Source organism: Phasianus colchicus, chromosome 12, assembly GCF_987193195.1.
Source record: "Phasianus colchicus chromosome 12, bPhaCol1.hap1.1, whole genome shotgun sequence".
Classification (NCBI taxonomy): Eukaryota; Metazoa; Chordata; class Aves; order Galliformes; family Phasianidae; genus Phasianus; species Phasianus colchicus.
The window spans coordinates 13,726,800-13,753,250 of record NC_143447.1 but is presented as its reverse complement, the minus strand read 5'-3'; the positions used below and the strand labels follow the sequence as shown (position 1 = coordinate 13,753,250).

Sequence of the window (26,451 nt, the reverse complement as noted above, 5' to 3'; positions counted from 1 at the left end):
TCTTTAAGAGGAGGGAGGGTTTCCCAAAGCAAAATCAGAATCAGGAGGATAAGGTGCTAGCAGGTCAAAATTTAGTACAATAAATAATGGAAGGTTCCTTGCCTCAGACCCTCAGCCTTTCCTCAGTTCTGATGCTGGATTTCATCCTTGGGATATGAATGATTCATGGAACCTTAAAATATATATATAATTCTTATTCCTAGAAGAAAAGTCTTTATTCAGGGGTTGCGAGGGAGCAGTGTGTTTGATGCCTGCGCTTGGGCTGGGATCTCCCTTGGGAAAGGACCCTCATGGCTTCCTGCTTCTTTCTGGACCCAGAAGCTGCTCTGAGCTTGAAGCTGAACTGTGGAAGAGCTCAGCTCTGTCTCTGTGACACAGGGATGTGCTTGCTGCTAAGGGTCTCAAGAACTGCACACTTGAATAATGACTCTGAGCCAGGATCTCCTCCATCCTCAGCAGCAAGTGTACAAATACCACCAGTGCACTACAAGGGATTAAAGGTTTTATGCAAGACTACAGGAGGGGAAGCTGCAGCAGAAACTTACCTTGATGTCACATTAATCCACTGAGGACTTCACCATCCTGACTTCCAGTTCTCTGCCTTGGGCAGATGATCTCATTTACCAATGGTGTCTCTTCTCTTGGAAACCCCATACAACATTTCTGTTAACAATATTTAATTCCTAATGTGCATGCAGAAACAGACATACACACAACCCTGCTCCAAGACCAGCAAACATTGACTCAGATCTCCAGACATGAATATTACTTCAGGAAACTCCAAGGATGTAGTGCCAAGGTACCCTCCTTTCCAACCAATGACTCCTCCCAATGTTGATGGATCTGACAGCTGGCAAACCTGAGCTTCAGTGTGTCATAAGCTAATGCACAGACCAGTCCCAAAAGGTCATTAGAGGGATCATCCAAATAGTTTTTCAGTGGTTCTGTTAGGATCAAGGAGCAAAGTTTGTGTTGCATCTACAGCTCACCAGTACTGCTCATTCTTGCTGTTTGGACTCTTAGATAACTCCTTCTTTATAAGGGACGTTGTCATTCCTTACTCATGCAGGGATTCCCATCAAATGCTCAGGAGTCTTCTTTACTTCCTCAAGGTCTCTGCTATTTTTGGTGAGAGATATTCTCCTTCCTTTGCAAAACTAAGTATCAATTTGCCCATGTTCTCTGAGGCTCAGGCCAGCACCACTGGTTCTGGGGAAGGACATTTGGCACAAGATTAGATACTTCACGCTCTACAGTCACGTAAGAGTGCTTAAGGACATACACAGAACAGAACCCAACTCTCAGGAGTCCCCTCTGTTATTAACAGGATTAAACACAACCTGCAAGTCACAGAGCAATATTTTCATCCAAGATACATTGGCAGGAAGTTTGCTGTCTTCTTCTGAAGGTTAACCCCAGCCTCCTCCAACAGCACTTTGCTCTTTTGGTTTTCAGACCTCCACCAATGGTGGATCTGCAGCATTTCCAGCCAGAAGAACCCCATCCAGTCCCTGAGCAGGGACTGACAGTTTCTCACTGATACCATCTCATGCAGGCAGTTATCCTTTATGCATTTAGACCAGATCCATCAAAATAATTCCTTCTAGAGGTCTGAATTCAGTGTATCACGTACAATAGCTCCCTGGGAGGAGAAAAATTGGCACTTACCTGTCTTTAAGTGAATCCTTTCTCAGTCGCCTGTAACATCTGTGCACTGTGAGATGTGATGGTTTGGGGGGCTGTGTATCTCTGGAGTTCTAGCAGCGCTGAGTACAGGATTGGAGCTTAAACACTCCTAAATTTGCAACCCCCTCTAGCATCAGTCAATGAGCAAATGTGTCTCAGGAAGCACAAATCAAACCTGCAGCCACTTTCACTACACTAAGGGGACTGAACCAGGCACTACCATGCTGTGCTGTGCACAGCAGCTCCTATGATCCCCAAACATTGCTGGGAACTGATGCAGCAAAATGAAAAGCCTGATATCACTTTAAATCCTGCCTATTGGCACCAAGGGCTGAACCCCTGCTGGACCAGATCCTAGACACAAGCAGAGCATCAGCTGGGAAGACCATGAGTGCCTTCTCTGTTGTATCACATGTTCTCAATTGCCTCCTCAAAACAGACTGTGTATATCCCTGCCCCCACATCAATTATCTTAATAAAAAGCCTGGACACACCTCTCACTCACTTAAGATAATGACCTGATCACTATTAGCTCCTTCAGACTTCCTGGCAGTCCACTGAGCCTAATACGACTCCAGTCTGGCTGTTTCTGCCTTCTCAGGAAGAGGCTGACCTCTGGCAGCAGCTCTCTGCCATGTGCAGGTGGAGACCCATGCACAGATCAAAGACTGCTCCCAAAAACCAGGCTGGAGCCATGAAGGCTCCTTGCTCTGAAAACAAGCTTGTAACTATTCCAATTGCCACAGGGAGCAGTAAGTTTCTCTTCCAGCAAACAGGCCTGGTGGGTTGGTACCTGTCCCAAGGTACGAAATGGAAACACAGGGGTAAGGACAACCCCAAATACAGGATTACAGAAGAGCACCTCTGCATGTCACCTTCCGGGCTGCCTGTCAAACATTCACTTAACCAACCTGTGAGCAAAGGTGGCACCAGTCAGCCTGTCTCACAACATGAATGTCTGAAGCAAAACCTTGGAGGAAAAATGCCAAATAGTCTGAAATCATAGGCAACTCCTTACAAGAAGCCATCTTATCTGCAGAAATCAGGAACAGGTCACAAATGACTCTGTAGCAGCAGTGCAAATCACTTAACCAGTGCTTGGAACAAATCGCTATGCTTTGTAGAGAACAACCCAAATTTATTCTTGCTGATTAGTCAGCAGTTACACTCGCAAGTTCAAAATTAGTACTACAGTTGACTTGCACTTTGCTTCACTGCTGGAGACCATCATCTTCTCTTAGCTAAGAAATCATCTCGCATCTATTTACCAGCACAGGGAGTTGGTTTGGGATTTATCCCAATTCTTAACTTGACAAACTCAAAGACATTACTCCACCTCGAAACCCTGTTTTGAAAAGCACCAGTAAACATTGCTTTTTGTTTCTTTACTCATTTCAATAGGAGCAGGCACTTACCAATTCTCTAGAAGCCAATTATCAAATCCCAACAAGGAAGATGGACAAACAACCCCCAAAACTGCTGTGGTCCATCAAAGGAGGTGAAAATAAGAACTGAAGACTGACATCAAGAACTGAAGCAACCAAACTGATCTCCCAGCAGAAGCAGAGGCAGCATATTTGCAATCCTGTGCCCAAGATGCATCTTTCCCATTTGTCCCATTAGCATACAGGGCTAAGGAGAAGAGAGCACCAAAGAGGGTATCACACATCACTCACCTTCTTGGTGCTGCTTTGCAGAAATTGCACTTTTAGAAACATAAAAGAATCCACATTGGACAAATGAACTTTTTTTCTGGATTTCCTCTGTTGTTTTCTGGGGGTCAAGTTCAAGCTGGTCATGGGTTGAATTTACGCGATTCCCCACTGTATGGACATGGGGCAGGGTGTCCTATGGCCTGTCATACAGCCCTGCAGTGCGAGAAGCTCAGGCTGCTGGAGACCAATGCTTTGATGCAGAGCCTGGCCACACCAGGCCAGTGGTTGACACCACCAAGGAGCCTGTCTGTCACAAGGAGAGGGTGGAAGGACATCAGGGAAACCAAGTTTTAAAAAAAAAAAAAAAGGCAAAGCAAAATGCACCATGACAGGAGAGGAAGATACATTGCTGCACCAGACAAAACACCTTTTCCAGTTGTGTGCATTGTGGTCTTCCATCACGTTTTTCTCCCTTCAAAGTGGAGGTGTTTATTTTCCCACAGCTTCTTAACTTTTTCTGCCAAAAGATCAGGGCCTGTAGGCACTGGTAAATACACAGTTAATAAGGACTCTTCAGCTTATTGCCTAAACCCCACCAGAAGCACTTCCAAATGTTAAACAAAAATAAAGTCACACAGTATTGATTTCTTGCATGCTCTCTTCCCACTGCTCATCCAGACCTGTGTTTTTTGGCTTTACTACTGTGTCTAGGCCTCCTTATCCTCTGCTAATGCCCAGGCTTAACCCTGAGGATCTGCAGCTTGCTCCAGGTGCAGATCAGAGCAGAATGGTGATGCACTGCTGAAATGGCAGAAGCACTTTCTTCCAACTGTCCAACTGTCTCCTGGGACCTCTGTCCCGCTGTCCTCTCCTTTCACAACCCAGCATGGCACAGACAAATGCTGGGAAAGCTAAAGACCTTGTGATAGTGAGATTGACCACCTTCAAAAGGGGTTCCAGACTCTTGGGAAGGAAGGGCTGACTCTGTAAACACACATTGAAGTAAACAAAAGAGCAGCAAAGAACATCAAGGCTCATCCTGTGCAGCTGGAATGAGCAGCTATGGAGACTCACAACACACAGCAGGACCAAAATACCTTGATAAAAACCTTCATTATGACACATACCAAACACTCCTCTGCAGCAAATCCAAGTCCAAAGCACATTACCTCCTTTGTGCAGAGTATTATTGTGCCAGAATTGTCCTGTGCCCACCACACTCAGTTCAGGTATAAAGTCATAACTCCATGTTATTAGAGGAACACAAAGAAACAACACATCACTTCTCTGCCTGATCACCTGCAGCTTCCACACTGTGCAAGAGCTGGGAAGACAGGGCTGTCATTTACAGGAGGGGCTGATATGCACCACTGCCTGCATCCTACCAAACCAGCACCCAAACTCATTCAGTAATAAGCACTGTAAATAGTTCAGAGCCACAAAGTAGAAAAGGAGAGCAGAACAGCAATATCAACTCATGGTCTCGCTACCTCAAAGAACATGAGTACATCAGGTAACAGAGATGACCAAGAAGCAAAAACAAAGAGAAAGAAGTGTCCAATCCCTCCATAATACATTAGAGCTCTGGAACATAGTTATGCTAGCTCCCCAGGAACTGGTAGCAATAAAAACATCATGGGAACTCATACACAAGGAATCAGTTGCCCTGAAATACAAAGCAAGTTGGACTAAGGCTGACCACATCAGCAGCCCAACTAGTTAGCTAATCAAGCCTTTGTGCACAATGCTGCTGGGCTGGGAAACCTGATAATAGACCCTGGAGTAATTGGAGGATAATGCAGAGCTTTCATCACCTGTTTGCTTCCCAGAGCTCAGAAAGGAGGGGGAAACAGAGATGACATCCAATGCAGCTCAGCTGGCCAGCCCATGTCATTTGTCAGGAAACAACCATTCGTCCCAGGCATTGTAGAAACCCTGAGAAGATAAAGATCTCAGCCATCACTAATCCTGTGAACAACGCCCAGTCACTTCTAGAGACATTCTCATTAGAAGGCGAAGGCAAGCAGAAATTCACTCACAGTGTCATTCTGAGACACTTGCTTGGAATTCACTCCAGGAAGTTACAGCAACAGAAAGATGCCGGAACACGTTTTTAACTTTCTCATCAAAATTCTCACCAGCTTTTCTATGAGTGTTCCAGCACCATCTACCAACATCAGCTCAAACATGCCCCCAGCCTTGTGCCCACAGTTACCTGCAGGCTGGTGCAGAAGCTTTAAATCACATAAATAACGTATCCTGTTAACAATACTAAGACACAGCCACTAAGACTGAGCCAAGCCATGCAAGCTGCAGAACAGCTCTTCTCTATTGGAGCATCCAACCATCCTTATGTGAACTTCCAAGGAGGAACCACTCATCTGTTCCCCTCTGACTCTACATCACAAGCATCCTTCCTAGTGCAAAACAAGAGGGACATCTTCATAGCCAAGCAGCACCAGCACATCCTGAAATGCACACTGCAGTGACCTTTTAATGCCAAGAACCCTGAGAGATGAGGCTCCTAATAAAACACTTTCCACTGAGTGCAGAAATCTGCGCTGGCAAACCTGAACACCATCTCCCAGCAGTACCACCTTCACTCTGTGGACATGACCATTCTGAGCTACGAGAACCAACGTGTTGTCAACTGAGATCAGCAGCAGAGAGACAGGAAGAGCAAAGAGCTACACCTGAGCAACATCCACATCAGAGCCACAAATCCCACCCCCACAGCCCCACCCTGAAGATGCAAACAAACCAGACTCCCCAGACATGGGACATCTCATGAAGAAGTGGACTATGGGACGTGTCGTTCTGAATATTTATTTATTTTGTCTTCAAAGAAGAGGCCTGATGCAGCTGTTTCGTTAGAAAATAAAGTGTTTATTAAGAAACTAGACATTGAACACCCCTATAGTCTCTGTGAAAAGGGACCGTCCCATTTCCCATTAGCACAGGATGATAGTTATGGCAAGATAAGAATGCTCAAAGATGGAGGAGTCGCATTGACGGAAAATGAGGTAATGATGTACAATAATTAAAAATAAAATAAAATGTAAAAAAAAAAAAAAAGAAAGAAAGAAAAAGAAAAGAAAAGAAAAAAAACAACAACAGAAAAAAGAAACAACATCCTTAGACTTGCTACTTAAAGCCACCAATCACAAACAGCCATGACTGGCTTCTGTTTTCAGCAGTGAGGAACCAGAGACTGTAACTGGTGTTAAACAAATTGAGACACTGATCACAGTGGGGAGAACTGCTTTAAATTATGCTGTACGGTTCGGAGGATTTCTTCTAAGCAGAGATGGAACCTGAGCTGCAAAATTCAACCCTTCCTCTGCTAGGGTGTTCAGATATAGGCTTCTGGTTCAGGCCCACGGATGTGTCTCTACGGCTGATACACACAGTTGAGAGCAGAGTCCCCTGAACAGTGCTAGGGAGAGGAGACAGCTCAGACGGACGAGGCATCCCCCGGTCAGATGGATGACTCCCAGCAATTGGGAAGTTCAGTTTGGACAAAGCACCCAGAGATCTGCTTCGGGAAGCTCCTCCTCGCTCCGTGTGCAGAATCGCAATGTAAATAAATGGCCACAGGTCCTCTCTCAGTGCACCTCTTGCGTTTCCGGCTTCGGTGCAGGCTGGAAACGTCGTTGGAGTTTGGTCATGGTTTGTGAAGTGGTCCAACCTGAACCGGGCCTCCTCGTCGTAACGTAGATGCCCCCATAAGGCATGTCCGTTAACTTAAAGCAATCTGCCACCGTTTCTCCTGTACTCTTCTATTGCACTTTACCTTTTTACGTGAGCGAACCAGGAAAAGAAGCAAGAGAATGGAATGTTCCCAGGGACATCCTTACGGGAAAGCTGATAATGAAACCTCCTGGCTGTCCCCAGGGTGGTTCATGCAGGTCACCTGTAAAGGCAGGATGAGGCAGAACATCCCATTCTGAGGCTTCTCCCCAGTTCTGGTGGATGAGGACTGTGATTCTTTCCAGTGGCAGCAACCCTTCTGGGCTGGTGATATGGTGACATCTCTGGTCATAAGGTCATCTTGGGCCATCGAGAAGGCAAGCAAAGCAGAGTGGCTGGTGAGCAAGCTCCTGGTTCAATACTTCTCTCAGGAAAAGATCTGGCCAAGCCTGCAGCTTTCAAGAGGTTTTGTTTTTCTGTTTTTTTCCTTTTGAGAAAATCTGCTTTGCTTATAGATTTTCACTGATACGCATGAGCAAATCTGTATTTCCCCATACACGTGACATCCAGAGAGTTGAAGGAAAGCCCTGCAAGTTGCTACAAGGGCAGCTGGCTTCTCTTGAGAACAGGATCAAAGGGTTTATTTTTCCATCTGAGAGGCTTTGGATGAAGTAAGACAAAAGTGGGAAGGGAGAGGGGGAGAGAATACGAATATTGGCCAGAGAACAGGATTGATATTCCTGTTTATGCCACAGAAGAAGCAACAGAATACTTATTTTTCCTCCCCTTGAGTCAGTCTGTCTCAAGCTGATCGTTCTGGGAATGTGACTGGGTTACAATCAATCTCTACATGGGTAGAAATACAGGATAGAGCTAAATGGGGCTGGAAAAGATCCAGCAACTGCGTGCGTCTGATATGCTTTTCCACTTTGCTTACTGCCCTAGTCCTGGCAAGGACGCGGACCCTCCTGCGCTATGGATTCTCCATCCACGCGGGAAGTCCAGGCACCTCCTCAGATAAAGCTCATCATTCAAGCAGCAGGGAGAGACCAGAGCACGACAACGAAATAGTCAGATCCAACGCGCTGCTCTAACACACACAGACAGACAGACAGACAAAAAAAAAGCCTCCTAGAATATGTGCACTTCAAAGATAACCACATTCTCTTCCTGTCAGAGAAGTAAGATTTTTCTTTCCGTTTATCATTCCTTCCGACATTAATTTCTGTGCAAGGACTGGGAGCGGGGCTGCCTTTGCTCTTACCAAAAGTCTTCGTTCTGCTTTAGGTTCTTCCAAGCTCCCGCCTCATCGCTCTGGGAGAGCTCCCATCGCGGTGCCACAGTAAGAGGTGATGGCGGCATTCACTGGGTGGTGCGAAGACACAAGCTTACAAGGAAAACTCCAAGCAGGGAGGACATGACTAAAGATGTCAGTTTGGTTGGCTTGGTTGGTTTTGTTTTGTGTTTTATTTTAAAGCAAAAAGTACAATTATTTACTGTGTTATTAGGATGACTCCTCTCAATCGAGTTTAATTTTCTTTATTTGCTCTCATTGCTGCTGTTGTGCCTTGCAGGAATATTTAACGAACACAGCGACCATTGGAGGAAAAGAACAACCCTGTTATCTGGTGACAGAAAACCACAGTTTCAGTTGGCTTTAACGTGTGTACAGGCAGGGCTGTAGAGTCCTATTAGGAGGAGACCTCAATCCATACAGACCACGCTTACTGCTTCCCACCAATTTTGAGGGCACAGCCTATAAACTTGACATCAGAACAGGGACTTTTAAGGAGTTTTTAAAAGCCATGACGTCCTTTGCTGAAATAAACACTGACATCCTCAACATAAATGCCTTGGTTAAGAGGTTTGGAATGTCCAGGGAGGCTTATTGGATTCAACATAATTTCTCTGAAACCTAAAGGGGGAAAAAAAACAGAAAAAAGAAAAAAGCAAAATAAAGTAAACGAAAAAATAAAAAAGAGCAAAACTAGAAAAAAAGAGAGAGATATCGACACACATGTAATTATTAAAAAAGAATCAAATGAATAACCAGCAAATGGCTGCAGTTAAATTAAAGCCAAAACACCCTCTCCGGGCAGGGCTGTCTCGCTCTCTCTTTCCATCAAGACCAGGCATTCATTCCTCCTGCTGCATGCAGGCACAAGTGCTCTGAGGATAAGGGACATGCAAGCAGTCTGGATGGAGAATTGGGAACAAATCTCTTCCAGAGGTTTCCACTAATCATGGGTGGAAAAGTTCTGTTTCCTACCTAGTCCATCTTTCCACTAGGCAGGGATTGAGGAAAATGGAGGAACCTTCCTAGATCTACCCTTCTTTAGTAATTTATTTAGTGTGTTGCTTAATATTCCTGAGAAATGTGTTCTGAGGAGACCTGACTCTCATAAAACCCATAGAATTTCTTAGCCTCTTCTTCCTGGTGTGAACCTCTGCTTACTACCTCTTTTTTGTTTTGTACAAAATCCTGGTAGTTTCCAGGAGAAAAGTCTCACATTTATCTTCAGGAGCCAGCTCAACAGTTTTAATATTACTTTCTCAGACACCTGTTGGTGGTAGAATTTCTACAGCTGAGCCCATCCCAGGGGACTGGGATGAGACTTGGCAGGAATTGGTGTAATGTCACTGAAGGTCATCCTCAATATAGAGCCGCTGTGTTGCCAGGACCAAGACATGCACGGCAGGAGCCTTGGGACTGCCGTAATCTGTCCTAACTTCTTAAGGTCCCAAAGGACTTTTCCAAGAAAATTAATGGGATGTCTTGGTTACATAATTGCTCTAGAGTCTCTAAAATGTTCCTGTTCCATCTTATGGTCACAGGACATTCAGCAAGTCAGGTCAGTTAACTGACTGGCATCACTAGAGCAGTGTGAAGCTGCCTAGATGTGCTGCGAATTGATCTCAATAGTGCCTTCTGCTAGGCCAGGAACAGAAAGCCAAACTAAATCAGACAGCCTTTTTTCTGGTTTTTTTATTTTTTTTCTCCTATTTCTTCTATTATTTCTTTTCTGTACAGTCTTATTCCATCTGCTCATCAGACATATACATCTTGCGATGAACCTGAGGATGCAGACAGATAAGAGCTGTTTGTTTCACTTGGTACTGTTTAAAATTGTTTGGGGGAAACTATCTGTTATTCTTAGTGGCCCCGAGGGACTGATCCCCAGGGGAAAATAAGAAAGGCTCAACTTCGGTTCATGTGTCATAAACAAAATTCATAGGCACATTCCAAGTGCTGAAATATCACTAGTGGTGAGAAAGAGCCTAGCTCAACTCTCAGAGCCAAAACAGAGTTTAAAGTGCTGATGCTTGGAAAAGTGTATGTAAACTAGTCCATTTCTTATCAGACTCACTGGGAGACAAATAAACATGACATCCCTGAAATTCACTATTTATCCTGTTTTGTTTTTTTTCATCATATAAATATACTTTATGGTCACCAAAGGATAGCTGGGAAAGTCTATACTTAACAATACTGAGTATCTCAAAGGAGCACTCCTATCTGCTTTATTTTCTTTGCATTTCTCAGCTCTGCTAAATTAAGGCAATTCCACTTCTGCTGGACCATGTGCAAAAAAAACCTAAAAGCCCTCTGGGGACAGACAGCCTCGGCAAAGGGACATGTGAAAGATCAGCAAAACTTGAGGCTGGGAATGCCGAGGGCTTTCCTCTTTGTCAGCACTGTGCTCCAAATCCCAGCTGCAGGGACCTTCGTTGACAGCAAGGTCTTTGTAGAGTGGGACTGGAGTGGAGTTTATCCCATAAGTGACATGCAGCAGCTAGCGAGGGACAACAAGGGATGTGTCAGGAGGATAGCCTACATTTCTGAAGCTAGGGGGCTGAATGTACATACTGCTGACTTGGGAAAACAATGCAGCATTGGTCATTTGGGTATTTTCTCCTTCTGATTTATTCAAATTCCCAAAGTATCTGAACAAAAACATGCTTCTTCTCTAATTTTTTTTTTCTCACTGCTTTCTCCCATACTGTACTGCTACCTTCAAACCCATTCTCTTGTATGGAGCAGAAACCAACAAGGCTCTTGCTACATTTATGTATTCATTGACAGATGTGAGATGAATGATGTTCACTAAGATGTCCAGGGTGAGAATGGGTGAATCTCAACAGGTTCAGAGTTTGGATTCTGCAATGACAGATGTCATCTTTCTACCATCAAAGCTATTAGTACATGAAATAGTAGCTTGAAAATTTCATAAATAATATTTTTCTTTTTCTTTTTCTTTTTTTTTTTTTTAATCTCCCCAAAGTGGGGGGGAAAAAAAAAAAAAAAAGATTTCACCTTTTTGGAAGGTTGGAAAAATCTTAGAAACTACTTCTATTTTTCTATTTCTCCTGTGAAGTTTCACATTTGTCAGTGCCCAGTTCAAAATTGGGAGAAAAAAACCCATTATCTTTAATGTTGGGTGTAGATTTGGAGGGATGCTCCAATATAAAAGCCTGGAAATAGCGAGGAGGTGAAAATAAACAAACAAACAAAAAACAACACAGTAGATTCAAAGCAAAAGTGTCTTCAAAGATCTATAAAACTGGGGAGGGTTTGAGAGATTAAACTTTACGCTTCTCCCTGTCTTAGTGAGACCATTTTTATATCAAAACTTGATACTCTCTGTCTTTCCTAATAGCTGTGATATGGTAGTGGAGTAAATGTATGGAGAGTGCTGGAGAATGGGGAAGGAGGAATGAGCTCAGTTTTGATGTGCAGCTCTAACAGCTTGAGATGGAAGGGGCAGATGGGGCATTTCTCTAAGCAAGCTGGGAGATGTGGCAATGAAAGGACAAGAAGATTGAAGGCAACCGAACCATGCAATCCGTTTTTGTCTTCAACCCTGGCCATCCACTTAGTCCTCCAGAGCTGTCTCGAGTTTCCCAACCCTGGATAATGGGTCTCAGCCTCTCTGCCCCATGCACATACCCAGTGCAGCCTGTGGACAGTGCCTTGCTAGGAACACTCTGCCTTCACTGCGAGCTAAACTAAGGAAACAAGACAGATGATTTCACCTTGCCATCACTGCTTACTTTCCAGTAACGCTGTGACCATTCAAATATACCATGCTTCTATAGCTTTTGAGATGCAAGATTGCTCCAGCCACATGTGAAGAGCACCAGGAATCACGACATGGGAAGGCAAGAGAATGACAAAGAAACGACGCACAATTCACGGCAGTGCCATCCACCAATGCAGGAGGAGCAGTGCAGCCCCGTTTTGAAACCCATGAATGTAAACTGTTACTAAAACAGCAGCATAAATTGCTGTGGGAACAGATGAGGAAAGCAACGGGATGTCATACAATGCCTGGCAAAAATGGGTTAAGTAAAAATAGCAAAGCGGGGTAATAAGCTGGCCAAACATAACACTGCTGTCCAGACAGAGCGACAAAGCTTTGATCTCTCTTCTATGTAACAGCAGAATTTATGATTTAAAGAAAAAGCAATAGGAGAGTCCAACACCACTGCACATTTTATCTTTCTCTCTGCACAGATATTAAGTATGAAAAGCATCAAAGGAGGCATGAAAACCATTAAGCCTGGCCCACATCCCGAGTGAAGGAAACAACTATCCAGCCAGCCAAAGCCAGGACAGATACATCTGTACTTAGGGGGAAGGCAACACAGTGATCCAGGTTTCCTGTCATGGATGGGTTCATCTGCAGGGCTAGGATACAAAATCCTCTTTCTTTCTCCTGTCCAATAAATAACAGGCCAAAAAGCAACTCAGACTGAGGCTTGCCACAACAAACAGGTCACAGGGGTTTTCCCCAGTACCCTCAGTTGGAGATAAGCACATCATCTCCTCTGCAATCCAAGGTGAAGTCAAAGGGCCTGGCCCTCCTCACATTTGCACCAGCCCAGCACTGCTGACGGCAGAGAAAGGCAAGAAAATGTAGCCAGATAAGCTTCACACCAACACACAGATCTCAAGCAGGTCTTCAAGTAGACAACAACTCTCCTAGAATTCACAGAGAAGTGAGAGCTATGGAAATACTTCTGGTTGTTCATTTTCATGGAAACAGGATCCTCATCCCTATCCACAGCAGCTCACCTTGTATCGTTTATTTTCTATGGTTTAACCTCAAATGCAAGAGTCTCCCACTTGGATCATTGAGACCTCATAGCATTGGAGACCTCCTGGAATGCGCTCAATGGAGCTCTACCTACAGTTTGTGGTTCTTGTCTTCTTCACAAGCCAAAATCATGAGGACTGAGGCACTGCATTTGTTTTTGAGGTCAGGAAAAGGAAGAGATGGGCTGCAAACAAGAGCAAATGGATCCAGAAGATCCCACTCCCACACAAGTTTCTCTCATGCTTAACTGAAGCAGAGGAAGGGGTAGAAGAATACTGTGAGATATTCAATGGCTGAACAATGTTTCTTGAGAAAAGTATACATGGATTTTCATGGGATGAACTCTGTAAGACTATGAAGGACTCATTAAACCTTTGGTTGGAGGAATTCCGGCGTCTGTAGCATTTCTGTTGCTGCCGATAATGTGAGCCCTTTCCATATTAGCTGGGATCACAAGTTTGTTTTCTCTGGAACTCCTTCATGAATGGAGTAGTTCCAAGATACTAAATGTTGTAGCCTGATAGCTCGGGAGGCAGAGCTCCAAGATTCCCCACCGAATCCCCACAGGAGAAGCCCCAAAGTGGAAAAGTGCTTATCAGGATATTAAAATATATATATATATATATATATATACACACATATATATATAAAAGGGAAAATATTAAAAAATCTACTTAAGACCAATGGCAAAATAAAAAAGGCTATTTTTATGTCTGCTGTACCATTTGAGATGCCCTGAGATTTGAAGTGAAGCTTCCTTCCCTGTCCAGAGGTACAGCCAATGCTTTTTTTCCAGACTGCACAGAGGTGCAGCTATTTAAAGCCACTTGGAGGCCCACTGCATGATGGAAAGCAGCCAGATCAGTTGGGCCTCCTCAGTTTTGTTTTCATTAGATTGAAGCCAAAGTATGTGGAATTACTTGTAAGAGGACCAGGGAAGGGGGAAGGACTGGGCACCCAGCAATTTCGCCCATGGCGTACAGAGCTTCGCCTCACCTCATTTAAATTGTAAATGGTCATAGAAGGTTCCTCAGCAAAGAGGATGCCTTGTTCTGTTCGTCATGACATCCATAGCCATGCAAATATGAGTGGCAAAACTCTGAGGTTTACAGGTCAGCCATGAGAACAAGCTGCAGGCAAGTTCCCAGATGGCGGAGAGTTTGGGGGCAGCTGATCTCCTGGGTGTTGTCAGCTCACCCTCTTGTCTCTATCCATCTGTGCGCCTGCATTGAGACATCCACAAGCCTTCTCCTCTATACTTCTCAGCATTTCGAGGAACAGCAATTCTCCTTAGCTCTGCCAGTCCCCATTTCTCACAAGTATGCACTGCCTCTGTCTCTGCACTCCACAAAGCCCACAGGACACGGCTTCAAAGATCCCAACAATACCTCATTTTCATCACTTTGGTTTTCAAATATACTCTTTTGCCAATTTCTTTTTATTTTCTTCTTCTTCTTAAGTCAGCCCTCAGACTGCTGCCAATTTAAGAACTGTGCACAGCTTTACAAGAGCTCCTCATTTCCACTTTGCCTGACAGGTATCTGCATTCCTCTGACACCGCCTCTGTTCCTCAGCCACTTCAGATAGCAATAGTTACCTTAAGCACTTTACATGGAGATGCTGAAACTACTGACTAATCTGCTCAGAAATGAATAACCACTCAGAAAGAATCTAGCCGGGCTCATATTCCGTAATAGCTGATTAATTCCAATTACAGTACAGCTGATCCACCAGTACCGCTGATCGCCACATCAAAGAGCCAACAAGCAAAGGAAGCCCTAAGTTAGAACAGCAACAGCCTTGTTACAAACTTCTTTTCTGTCGTTGAGCTCTTCATAAGCATTAATTTGTTATGCCTCGCTTGTTCCCTTGGGAGGCAGGAGCTGTTATATCCGTAATGCAGATGGCAGAACTGTGGCATGGAAAGGGAACAAGGTTTGTCTGAGGTCTCCGAAGGATCGGTGCTATGGGGTGAGCACTGGAGCAGGGAACAGCCCAGCTCCAGGTCCTATCCTCCTTAAGAGACCTGAGGTTTAGAAGGGGACAGGAGAGCTCGGGGGAGCCAGACGTGAGCACAGACACCTAAGGAGCTGCATCACAGTGGATAGGGAATAGCAGTTGTTGTGATCTGCAGCTGGGACTTTCCCTGCCCAGGCAATTCCAATGATGTTTTGCTCTTCAGAACACCAAAGGAGGCAGAGGAGCCAATCATGGCCCAGAATAAATCCTTGCTTGCTCAGGTCTCTTTACTCTGCCATCTGCTCCAGCAACACTCCACTTCAGCTGGAAAGGCCAGAGCTGCCCTCCAGGAAGCCCAGGACTGATAAAAGCCCAAGAGCCAGAAATTTCAGGAGGAACTTACACCGGAAAACATTAATTTAATAGTTTGCAAACCGAGGATGGAAACTGAGGAGAACCGCAGATCTCAGCAGGCAAGCAGGCACAGAGCACTAGAGGAGATGTAAATGGGAAGAGGAAGAGATGAGGGCAAAAAAAGTAATCAAAAGCAGCACAAAGCTTTGAGGAATGAGGATTTGCTGATTTTTTAGGGTGTTTGAATGCATTGTTGTCCTTCATCTGTGTTTCTCCAGTGCTTGTACTCTGATGATTGTTTTGGAAGTGAGGTCCACCACCACAGCTCTTCTTCTCTTCATAGCTGCCTCATTAGGTGCCTCTCAAATCAAGCTGCACCAAAATGTCGTAGAACAGCATAATTACGCTTTTTAGAAAAGAGCTCTGATTCTACACTTTCTTTCAAGACCACATTTGGTACCTGCCAGTATGTGGTAAGCCCTTAAACACATCCCAGGATATACTGAGGACTCTGATTTAACCAGATTAAGAGGACAGAGAACTGCATGTTTACAAAAATGAAGGGCAAATCCCCAAATGCACAGCTGCTGTAAGCTAGGAGATTTCCTTCAGAGGAAGGAAGACCTTTCCTACCGTGTTTTCCCAGCAGACAATCTAGTTCTGAAGTCTTGCTCTGGCCATCAGTTCCAAGCTTAATAAACTACATGACTGCCAGACTCATCTTTGACTCGGCTTCATTTTGGGGCTACAAATAAGTCATTCTCCTGAAGTCATATAAACAAGCAACGCATTGAAAGCACTTCAGTCCAACTTCATGCCATATAATTCTGCATGAGTCCTTGTGCTCATCTGTCCCACTTGTGTCATTGGCACATGCCAGCACAGATGAAGGACAGAGAAGAGTTTGAGCTCTCAGGACAAGGGCGCATTTTAATATGGGAACACCCAGGAATGCAACTGTCCAAAGCCCCGTTCTCCTTCCACTGGAGGATGTCATACTTGAGACAAAAGGAATCAGCTTTATTAAAAAAAATATCATATTGTGTCATATCATAGAATGGCTGAGGTTGGAAGGAACCTCAAAGGCCATCCAGTTCCAACCAGTTGCCATGGGCTGGTTGTCTCCTACCAGCTCAGGCTGCCCAGGACCCCATTCATGGCCTTGTGAACCTCCAGGTATGGGGTACCCACCACTATCTGGGCAGCTGTGCCAAGGCCTCACCACTCCCAGTAAAAAATTAGTAAAAAATAAGTCGTTTTCTCCATCACACAGAAAGCAGAAGCCCTGCCTGTCACCCCAGCAGGACACATCCTCCACTTGCTACACATGGGATGTGGGCATGGAGCACGTGGCAGGAGCAGAGGAACAGGGCACAAAACGTGTGAGCACACACGTGTGGGGCTAAGAGCACGCACTGCCGAGCGATTACTCTCGTTTTACATTATGGGTTTAATGGCTTTTAACAGGAGACTTTGTAAGCGATCAGGAATTGGAACAAAAGGAGCTGGGGGAATAATTATTTTAACCAGGGGAGCTAAAGAACATGGCAAAATCGCGTACTGAGCAATCATGCTAATTAAAGGCACCCAGAAGAATCAGGATAGAAACGCCAAATGGTTTTCACTCTGCTTCCCTAATCTGCTAACTGCCTCCCCGCTCTGACTCCCACCAGCTGCGGGAAGGACAGTTCTGGGTGAGCTGGTTTGCAGCAATTAAGAAACGGAGCTAACTAAATAAGGTACCACTGGTCTAGGGGAGGAGACGTCTCCATAGCCTCTGGCCAAGCACCAAGGTTTCAAACACACTTTGCAGGAGCACAACAGCTGCTTGCAACAACCAGCGCAAGGCTAAACTATACACAAGGCACAGTGACAGCTCTAGTCCTTTTGCGTCCTGCCTATCTGCAATGGCTGTGGCTTTCCAATGGATAAGGATGTCTTCTAAGTGGTGGATATCATCCTTATCTGCAGGTGCTTAAAATGTCCACCCATGTGCTGAGGTTCACACCATGCTGATGTCAAAAACGCAAGAACTAATGCCATAACACAGGAAAATTTTCACCTGGAAAAGGTGGAGACTAGCAAAATATCCACATCATAGAGAAAAGAAACAGACATACAATTGCTCCAGTAGACTGGAGGCTTTACAGAAACAAATATAAACTCTCATGCCTTTGATATGATGAAAAATTAAGCCTGGTCCCTCAAGGAGCTGCTGGGAATGATGGAGAGATCTTCCTCAGACATTGCTAGAGGCCAGGAGGGCATCACATTTAAAGGAAGACATGTGCAGAGAACATGACACTGTGACAAAATCACACGCTGAGTCCGAGAAAAGAATCAAGCTTTTCCAGATTCCTTGAAAATTTTCACCTCCAATAACTGTTCCTGTGATAAATGAATGCTTCTATTTCCAGTAGTTCAGATCTGGGCTTTGTTGCAGCAGTTCCCAGCGTTGGCACAGTGTAAATTAAGGGTAGGAGAGGTGGGGCAGTAGAATATCCAATGTTAACCTTTGCTATCAAGTAACAGTTTTCTATTTCAAAAGCAACGGTTTGTTTGTTAATCAACAGGTCCATTAACACAGAGCAAATGCCTCTCTAATGGACACCCACAGGACCACAGGCTGAACTATTTGTGAGCAGCATCTTTTGATTGATTCACCCTAAAGATCATCAAGTAAATGAGAGAGGATGTAATATTTCTGCAGGAAGCATTCCACAGCAGATACATTGATTGCAATGCTCATCCAGCTGCTCTGTGCCAGTCTCTTCTTAAAGAGACTTTGTGCTGGATTCGCTGATTAAATATTCCAAAATGGAGATCAAATCAGGGACACTGACTCGCCTGTACCAGACACTGGCCTATGGAAACCTGGTATCCTGCCAAGAAGGATCCCACAAGTGGCCAATGCCCAACCCACTCCCCTCTCCCTGCTCCTTAGGTTCATGATTACGCTCTCTTGGTCCTGCCCTGGCCACACACATCACTGCTATGCTTCAACCACTCTGCTCCTTGACCTCTTCTCACCACCACTAAAGTCCTTGGCCCAAGTCAAGGGAGCCTGGTTGGTGGCCGCAGCAGGAGCACAGAACCATTGACTCATGTACTTAACTCCTACCTGCATCTTAAGCTGAAAATCACAGTTCATTTTGCCTGCCAATGCCTCTCTGACTCCTGCTCTTTCACCACAATGAATCTATTTAATTTAATGCTCAACTGGACAGGAGAAGGCAGGGCTGTGTAAAAAGAATACCCTGAGAACCAAGAAAAAAATCCAGGGCCGATGGGAAAAATAGCAATGAAATGACCAGTTGAGTAATTTGCCACACCAGCAATCCCAGCTGCCACAGATGGCCCCCAAGCCCACAGCTAAGTACTTTTCATTTTGCAAAAGCAGGTTCTTTTTTTCCTACAGACCCAACACTGGGCTGACACATCCTTTATAAGCTGCTACAAAACCAGTTTCTTCTGAAAGAGCTCTGCTAAAACACCACAGCACATCTAGTTTATGAGCAAGCCCTGCCACTGCTCACCAAACCTCAGCCTCCATGGAGCTGTCACAGCTGCCCTGAGGAGCCCAGCAGGGCCAGGGGACCACCCCTTCTGAAAGTGCACACTTTTTTTCCCATGCAAATGAGCCTCACAAATTGAGACCAGACCCTCCTTTTCCATTCTGAGCTATTCATAGATAAGGTTAAGGGGTTTTGAGGCAGGCACGGTGCATGCAGGTAAAACAAGGAGATACAAAGGACCAAACATCTAATTGGAGACAAAATGAGAAAGCTAAACACTCACCCAAGTCCCACGGGGAGACACAGCTAACCCTCCCCTCCGGAGATAAGCTCCATCAAGAGGGCTCCAGCTTGCTGCAATGACTCCTTGAGGCAAATCAGAGGTGCCAGCAGCTACAAATGAGGGCCTTTCTTTGCTGTAGTTTCCATCCTTTCTCCCCTTCAGTACTGGCAGGATGAAAAAAAGGAGCCTGCAGGTCCCATTCAGGCTGAACTACATGTGCCATCGCCGTCTTACAGCCAGGCAACAAGGTAAGAGCTGCAGGTACACGCTTGGTCAGGGATGCTCAGCTCCTGCCCCCACTTCCTTTCTTTTCAAAGAAAACAAAATTGAGTTTGTATCGACTACTGAGAAAATGAGACAACATTATACAGGACACGACCCTCTGCAATCAAATTAGGTCATTGAAACACCATAAGCAGTGCAGAATATTTAGCCCTGATTGCGTATAGGTTCAAGGAAAATGTTTTATACAGCAAGTATTAAAAGACAAAAGGAAAATGAATTATAGCAGAACATTGAGCAAAAGCAGAAAGCAAGATAAGTTTGGAGAGGCAGAAACAGTTTCCAAAAGAGTAAAGCCTCTATTCACACAGCAGCTTTCCAGCTGTGGCCCCACTGTGTCAGCAAAATAGCCAGCAGCAGCATACTCAAGGTGCTGATTTCAGGAGTGCTATGATCTGTTTTGATAGGGGACTTAGCATCCTACATTGGCTTTAAGTCTCCGGTTCTGTGTTTATATATATATTGCACATGTCATCAGAAAATAAAAAAGGAATGCATGGTCCAGCTGTGCAGACTTTGCCATCGTGGCTTGGCACCCAGCTCCCCTCCAATCTCCATTGCTCAGCTCACATCTCTCAAACTGCCCTGCCCATGCCCTATCCTGAGCACTCACTCTCCCATAGGAAAGTCTTCATCACCCAGTTCCTAAATGAACACCAGCAGAGGCAAATCCATAAAGATGCTTCAATTCAAACAGAATTTCACAGAACACCCACCTACGAGATGGGGTCTCTGGCTTTTGGTGTTCACCATGCTGGAACTGGGAAGATCTAGGTCACAGAATCATTAGGGTTGGAAAAGACTACTAAGATCGCCCAGTCTAACTGCCAGCCCACCCCCACCATGCCCACATCCCTCAGTGCCACATCCTCTCAGTTCTTAAACATCTCCAGGGATGATGACTCCACCACTTCCACGTGCAGCCTGTGCCACTGCATCACTGGTCACTGGGACAATAAATTTTTCCTAATACCCAACCTGAACCTCCCCTGGTGCAACTTGTAGGCCGTTACCTCTCATCCTATGATGTAGAGCCCAAGCTCCACATGACATGAGAGGTAAGCCTGCTATCCAGGCAGGTCAAAGCCTAGCTCAGCACAACTCTCCCATTGCCTGTTCCACCCCAACAAGATGAGGAATACGCACTCAATACAGTCATGCTGTTATGTGAAGGAGAGAGGACGCAGCCCTTCCTAAATCCTAAGTTTTACATATCAATCTGCAGCAGTGGTTTCCCAACTGCGTAACGAGTACATTAACTTTAGTCAGGTTGATTCTCCAGAGATGACGAAATGGAAAAGAGTAATCGAAGCAAACTGTGATAGAGTTTGTGATTAAGCAGCTGATGATCAATAGAAGTTATCTGCAGGGCACAGAGTGTTAATGAGCTACCCATCCCCTTTGCAAAGAAACACCTGAGCCCACGTTCTCTGTTCAACACAGCCCAGAGAGGACAGCAAGACATTCCTGCCCTTATCCCCAATGCAAGAACATGGACACAGGGTGGGTAGAGAGTCCTCATGTCTTCCTTGACCACATTCCTGTTAAAAGGGTAATGGTGCAAGAAGGAAACATCTTCAAAGATGAATGTGGCTAGAAAGAGAAGGATGAAAAAGGTTAACAGCCTGATTCAAGGCTTGAGATGCTGTGTTTGGGAGGAAAAAAAATAAATTGAAAAAGCATTCATAACCTTCTCCGACAGCTCCACTAATTTACAGGCCTTCCAGCTCTGCAGCTGTAGTGCTGGCACCCAGCACACCTACAGGGAAAGGCAGCACAGGTACTGCTTCTTGCAAACAGCCACACACAAAATGAACTGCAGTGCATCCTGCAATGGCTGTCACGCTACTCCGCCCCCTGCAGTGATGTAGCTGGAAAGTATTAAGTGTTAATACTTATTAATGTCTTAAATTCGTTCCAAAGGATTCTGAGGCACTAACGAGTGGACTTGAGAGAGGATTTCTCGTAATAAGGCAACCACCTGTTTGACAGCACACAGCAGCAAGGCTGCACAAGGGTTTTGGAGAGCAGGTGGAGAGGAGAACTTCAAATTAAAGCTAGTGAAAAGAAATCAGCCGCGCATCAGCAGAGACACAGAATATCATTATGTCTACCTGCATTCAGCCATATCGCTGTAACTAATCACTTTTCTCTTCCAGAAATGTCCAGAGAACTGTTAGTGACCACAGGGAGCTGCTAGGATCTTTGTACTACATTTTCTCCAGAAGTTGTCTCCTCTGATAGCCCTGCACTGCCTGCCCACGGAAGGGATTTGTTTTCCCAGAACTCACTCAGCCTTCATATCCTTGGAGGGCCAAGGGAAGACTGGGAAAAAAAAACCAGCAGACAGGATACTCTTTCTGGAGTGTCCCAAAGGAAACAGGGGATGAACACATTAGGATTTCTCCCCCCAGTTTCTCAAATTCTCATGGAAATGGGGGTTGCAATTATCCTCTGCAGAGACCATGTCAAAACAGATCATTAATACTACTTGATGCCGAGGATCTTTTGTATTAAAAAGAGCACAGCTATTACTTAGTCAAATCTCTATATCATTCATAAGATCCATATCTATCATGGATATAGTATTTATGCTACCATGGGGAAATATAATAAGCAAGCCAATAAGCGCTTCCTTCCTCCAGGTCAAGATGAAAGTCTATCTTGGAAAGCAGTGCTTTCCTTGGGCAGCAAAGCTCCTATCCCAAGCTCCCCACTCAACTCCATCAGCAAGGAAATAAAGCCAAGGTAAAAAATAACTGCTTTCCCTCCCAGCTCTGCATCACTCCAACAAGCAGGGGAGGAGGCAATGCCCAGACGCAGTGAGGCCAGCAAATATCCTAGGGAAATAATGGTTTCTTAATTGATTAACTAAAGAATTAGCTAACAGAAACATGTTACACCGTAGCATAGGCCCCATGAAAGTGAAAAGAAAGAATCCCACCAGAATGTTGGATTATTATATATAGATGACAGCTTCAAGAACTAGATTGACCATCCAACCTCCTGACTTCACTCTGCACAAGACTGGCTGAGAAAGAACATCAGGTGGCAGCTCATCCATGCAACATGGTCCAGCAAGCTAAGAATGGGCCAGACCACTCGCTGTCAGCAACCTGGTGTGACCTCGAGCAAATCAGTGTCTTCCCTCTCCTCAACCATAAAATGGAGGTGAAGATGCTTGGCAGCATCTTGTTGGGCTGGAAGCATAAACGCATCTTTCTGGGAAATAGTGAAGGGCAAGATGCCAGGTCCATTTCTTCCTTTAATAATAGGGGAAAATAAACCCCATTCCTCAAATACTCAGCTGCCTGCTGTGCTCTTACCCTGGTTCCCCTGACATTTGGGCTCTGCTGGGATCTGGCATGAGAACAGTCTCACCCCATCTCTGGAATTGGCCCAGGATTTATTTTTAACACAGCCCTCACTGTGAACATTTGTGGTGGGATTCGTATGATCTCACACCGATATCTGCCTCTGAGCTGTGCTGGTATCCAGTACCACCGAGCTACCTCCCTCATCCTCAGCAAAGTTCCTCACCTATGGCAGACCAAAGCATCCCATCCTTCTGCATGTACAAAAGGAGCCTTGGGTAGCAATCTCAGCTGGAACTTCTCTGGCTCCCCAGGGGTAAACCTGCCCTAAAGCATACGATCATAATTGTTGAATGGCTTGGGTATCTAACCCCTCAAACACCATCTAGTTTCAACCCCCTGCCATAGGCAGTGTTGCCAACTTGTAGATCAAGCACTAGATGAGTTTATGGCACGCCCCATCCATAAGATAAACTAAACACAGCCCTGAGCAAGGCTTAAAGCAACCATTTCAAAGTCATGGAGATCTCTGCCAAGCCCTTTATGTCTTTTTAGCTTCGGATCGTGAGCAATGGGGTGGAGCAGAACCTGTGGTCCAAGAGAAGGCTTGGAGAGTGGGCTGAGAACCTCAGGTATGTCTTAAAACATAAGGTCCTTTGCTTTGGCACACACATGGTGCCCATCATCTCCCCTTGCTCAATGCTCCACATCAATTACAGTGCAGAGATGTAAAATGACTGATACTTTTAATACAAAGGGCCTACCATTTATTTATTAGCTGGCAACTGGCCCTGCAGCCCAGGATGGATGCATTATAAATCAACTGCATTTCTAACCATTAAAAATTCATCCAATTCATAATGTAGGACACCAGTAATTTCCTTATTAGTGTTGAGTGTGAAGGATTTTTCATTCCCCTCCCTTGGTTTTACTTTGCTGCTTTGCTTTCCCAAAGATCTTGCTCATCTGAGGATTAGCTCAGCTTAATCCTGCAAGAGAGAGGTAGAGGGCTGGGGGAAGGGAGACAAGGGCTGAAGTCATTTCATTCCAGTGTTTTCTTCTAATTGCAAATTTGCCATAGGTTCTTAGGAGACTTAGATGCCTCCTCTCCCAGTCGCTCTTACAGGAGCCAGAGAGACTGCTCATCCTGAATTTAAGAGATATTATTCAGGAGGAAAAAAAAACCCTCTCTCACAATGGGGAAAAAGCAGGTGTCATGGCAGGGCAGGATAATGTAAAACTTGTTAAAATATATTAGCAAGATTAGAGCAGGTGCCCAACTGATATAAAACTGTACATTTGAAATAGATAAAATATATATATATATATATTTAAATACACATATATATATATTTACATGCAAATGCATATATATATATATATTTATGTAGGTATGTTACCCTTCACGCTCGGCGCTCCAAATCATTGAGAAAAAATAGGTTAGTAGGGCTGAAAGAAAGGTGTGACGTTTCCACAGACCCATGACTGCTTTAGAGCACCAGTATCAGCACGAAAATGAACTTGGAACCAATGACAGGCAAAGCTGAGCCTATACCATGCTGCAGATCATCCCCAGTTGCAGTACTGCATGCCACATTAACTACATTGGTACACAGAGATATTTTCACTCTCTCAATGAGTCTGGGTTTATTCCTGTTTCTAAAATAGATCTGTTCATGTAGATACAGGGAGAGAGGGCCTGCAAAGCAGATTTAAACAAGATTCAGCGTTAGGTAACTTGCTGTCTGGTTAGGAACAAGCGTGCAGGAATCTGAAATGGATTGTGCAATAACCCCCCACCTAACGGGAGACAAGCCCAGGCATCTAGAGCAATCTGTACGTGCCATGAAGTCGATGTACTTTTCACCTCAAGACACTCACACACAAATTTTGCATCAGCTCCATGTGCAGATGGGTTTGCTGAGTTCTCGGAGTGCTCAGCTCACTTTGGAACATCACACTGGGTTCAATAAGACTGAAGAAGAATGTCTTTTTTGTGGGTCTTTCTGCACCTTTCAGAACCAAACAGGGCATTTTGGTCAGTTTAGCCAAAAATCTGCACTCAAATTAGTTATTTCATAGCCTCTCCTGATGCAGAGCTTCACTGCTGGATCCTGGGTTGTGCTTCTTGTCCCACAGGGCAGCACTACCAAAAACATTCCTGCTGTGAATGCTGTTATGCAAACCTATCCTGACTTCTAAACAACAGCAGATATTTTTAATCAGGAATTGCAATTTAACTGGACAATGAACAGAGAATGAAAGCCTTCAGTCTTCTAACCAGAAGACAGCTCATATCTGACCATGATGAATCCCAACACATCTCTCAGAGTTAGGTCTTAAACCTGAAAACCATCCTGGCTAGATTGAAGAGTCACAATGAATTCTTCTTGCAAATTCAGGGAGCTCCCAGTGCATTTAGGGCTACCCCACAGCAAATCGTGGCCCCATCCTTCAGGCCCCAAAAGCATAGAGTTGCCCCAGATGCAGCACCCATGATACTGTTCCAATAGCCAACATTATAAGCTCAGTAAATTCATTAAAAACAAGATTAAAATATATATATATATCAGTACCACAACTCTACCCACACGCACAAGTTATTTTAATGCAACCCACAACATAATTCACGCAATCAATGAGCCATTAGGAGAATACTCTTGAAACCTCCTTCATTATCACTGGCACCAGCACTGCAATATCTCAGGTCGTGTACCATGTAGCATCTCATGTACCATGCTTTTAGCTCTCATCTTGCTGGGACAAAGCCCCAGGCGTGAGGAGCAGTGGCTTATGGACATTGCTCTCCTTCCTCTGGTCTGGACACCTCTTTTAGGTTCAATAGCACCACGGAGTCACAAGTACTGAGTACAGAAAAGCAGAGATATCTGTGTACACAGCCACTAACATAGGAAGTGGAAGGGTGTGTTGAAGCCCTGCATTAAGTAAGGGTTTAGGTAGTAGAGTGCTTGAGCAAGAACAGATGCAACACAGCATCAGTGGTGAAGGTATGCACTCTCCCTGAAATGATGCATCTCCTGGGCAGTTGTGGTCTTTCCATGGACTTCCAGTGCATTCCCACTTGCAAACAGCTGAGCTTTTCCACAGACTCCAGAGAGAAAGCCAGACTTTGGAAGTCCGAACTTAGTAGAGCACACATAGATGAGTATAAAGGTCCTCATCAAATTCCACAAACATATCTCAGACAGGCTGTCGTTGAAAGACAAGACCATAAGGTAGTGGGGAGTCCCAGTGCAGAAGTCTCAGCCTACCTCACTAAAGTAACGGGTATTGGCTCACAATGGAGAAGAGCCTGAGGCTTTTCATTTAGAGGACAGAAAAGAGAAGCTTAGAGAAAGTGGAGAGATGTGTAAGGAGGGACTGAGGTCCGTACAACAGGGCTCCAGGCTGGGCACTGGGTAGCAGAGCACTGCTGTCACTTCACACTTGGCTCCACGCTTACATTTCACAAAAATAGTATTTGACAATTCCTCTTATTCCTGTGGGGGAGGGAGAAGGGAGGAACATAACAAAAATAAAACAACAACAAAAACAACAATACATTTCCATTACCAGTAGTTGGTTTTGTTTTTGTTTTCAGGGGAGAAAAAAAAA

At 44.8% G+C, this 26,451-nt stretch overlaps 1 protein-coding gene across 5 annotated transcripts in view; it reads right to left on the bottom strand.

Moving 5' to 3' along the window:
- NTRK3 (neurotrophic receptor tyrosine kinase 3) overlaps nucleotides 1–26,451 on the bottom strand; it is a 178,902-nt gene that overhangs the window by 51,033 nt on the left and 101,418 nt on the right. Inside the window, exon 13 of one of the 5 annotated variants that reach the window (XM_031587749.2) lies at nucleotides 6,449–8,946. The exons of the other annotated variants lie outside the window; for them this stretch is intronic. Coding sequence (XP_031443609.1) covers nucleotides 8,828–8,946 — 119 coding nt within the window. The 3' untranslated portion in view covers nucleotides 6,449–8,827. Of the gene's footprint in view, nucleotides 1–6,448; nucleotides 8,947–26,451 lie in introns of those variants that run through there. 5 annotated transcript variants of the gene reach the window in all.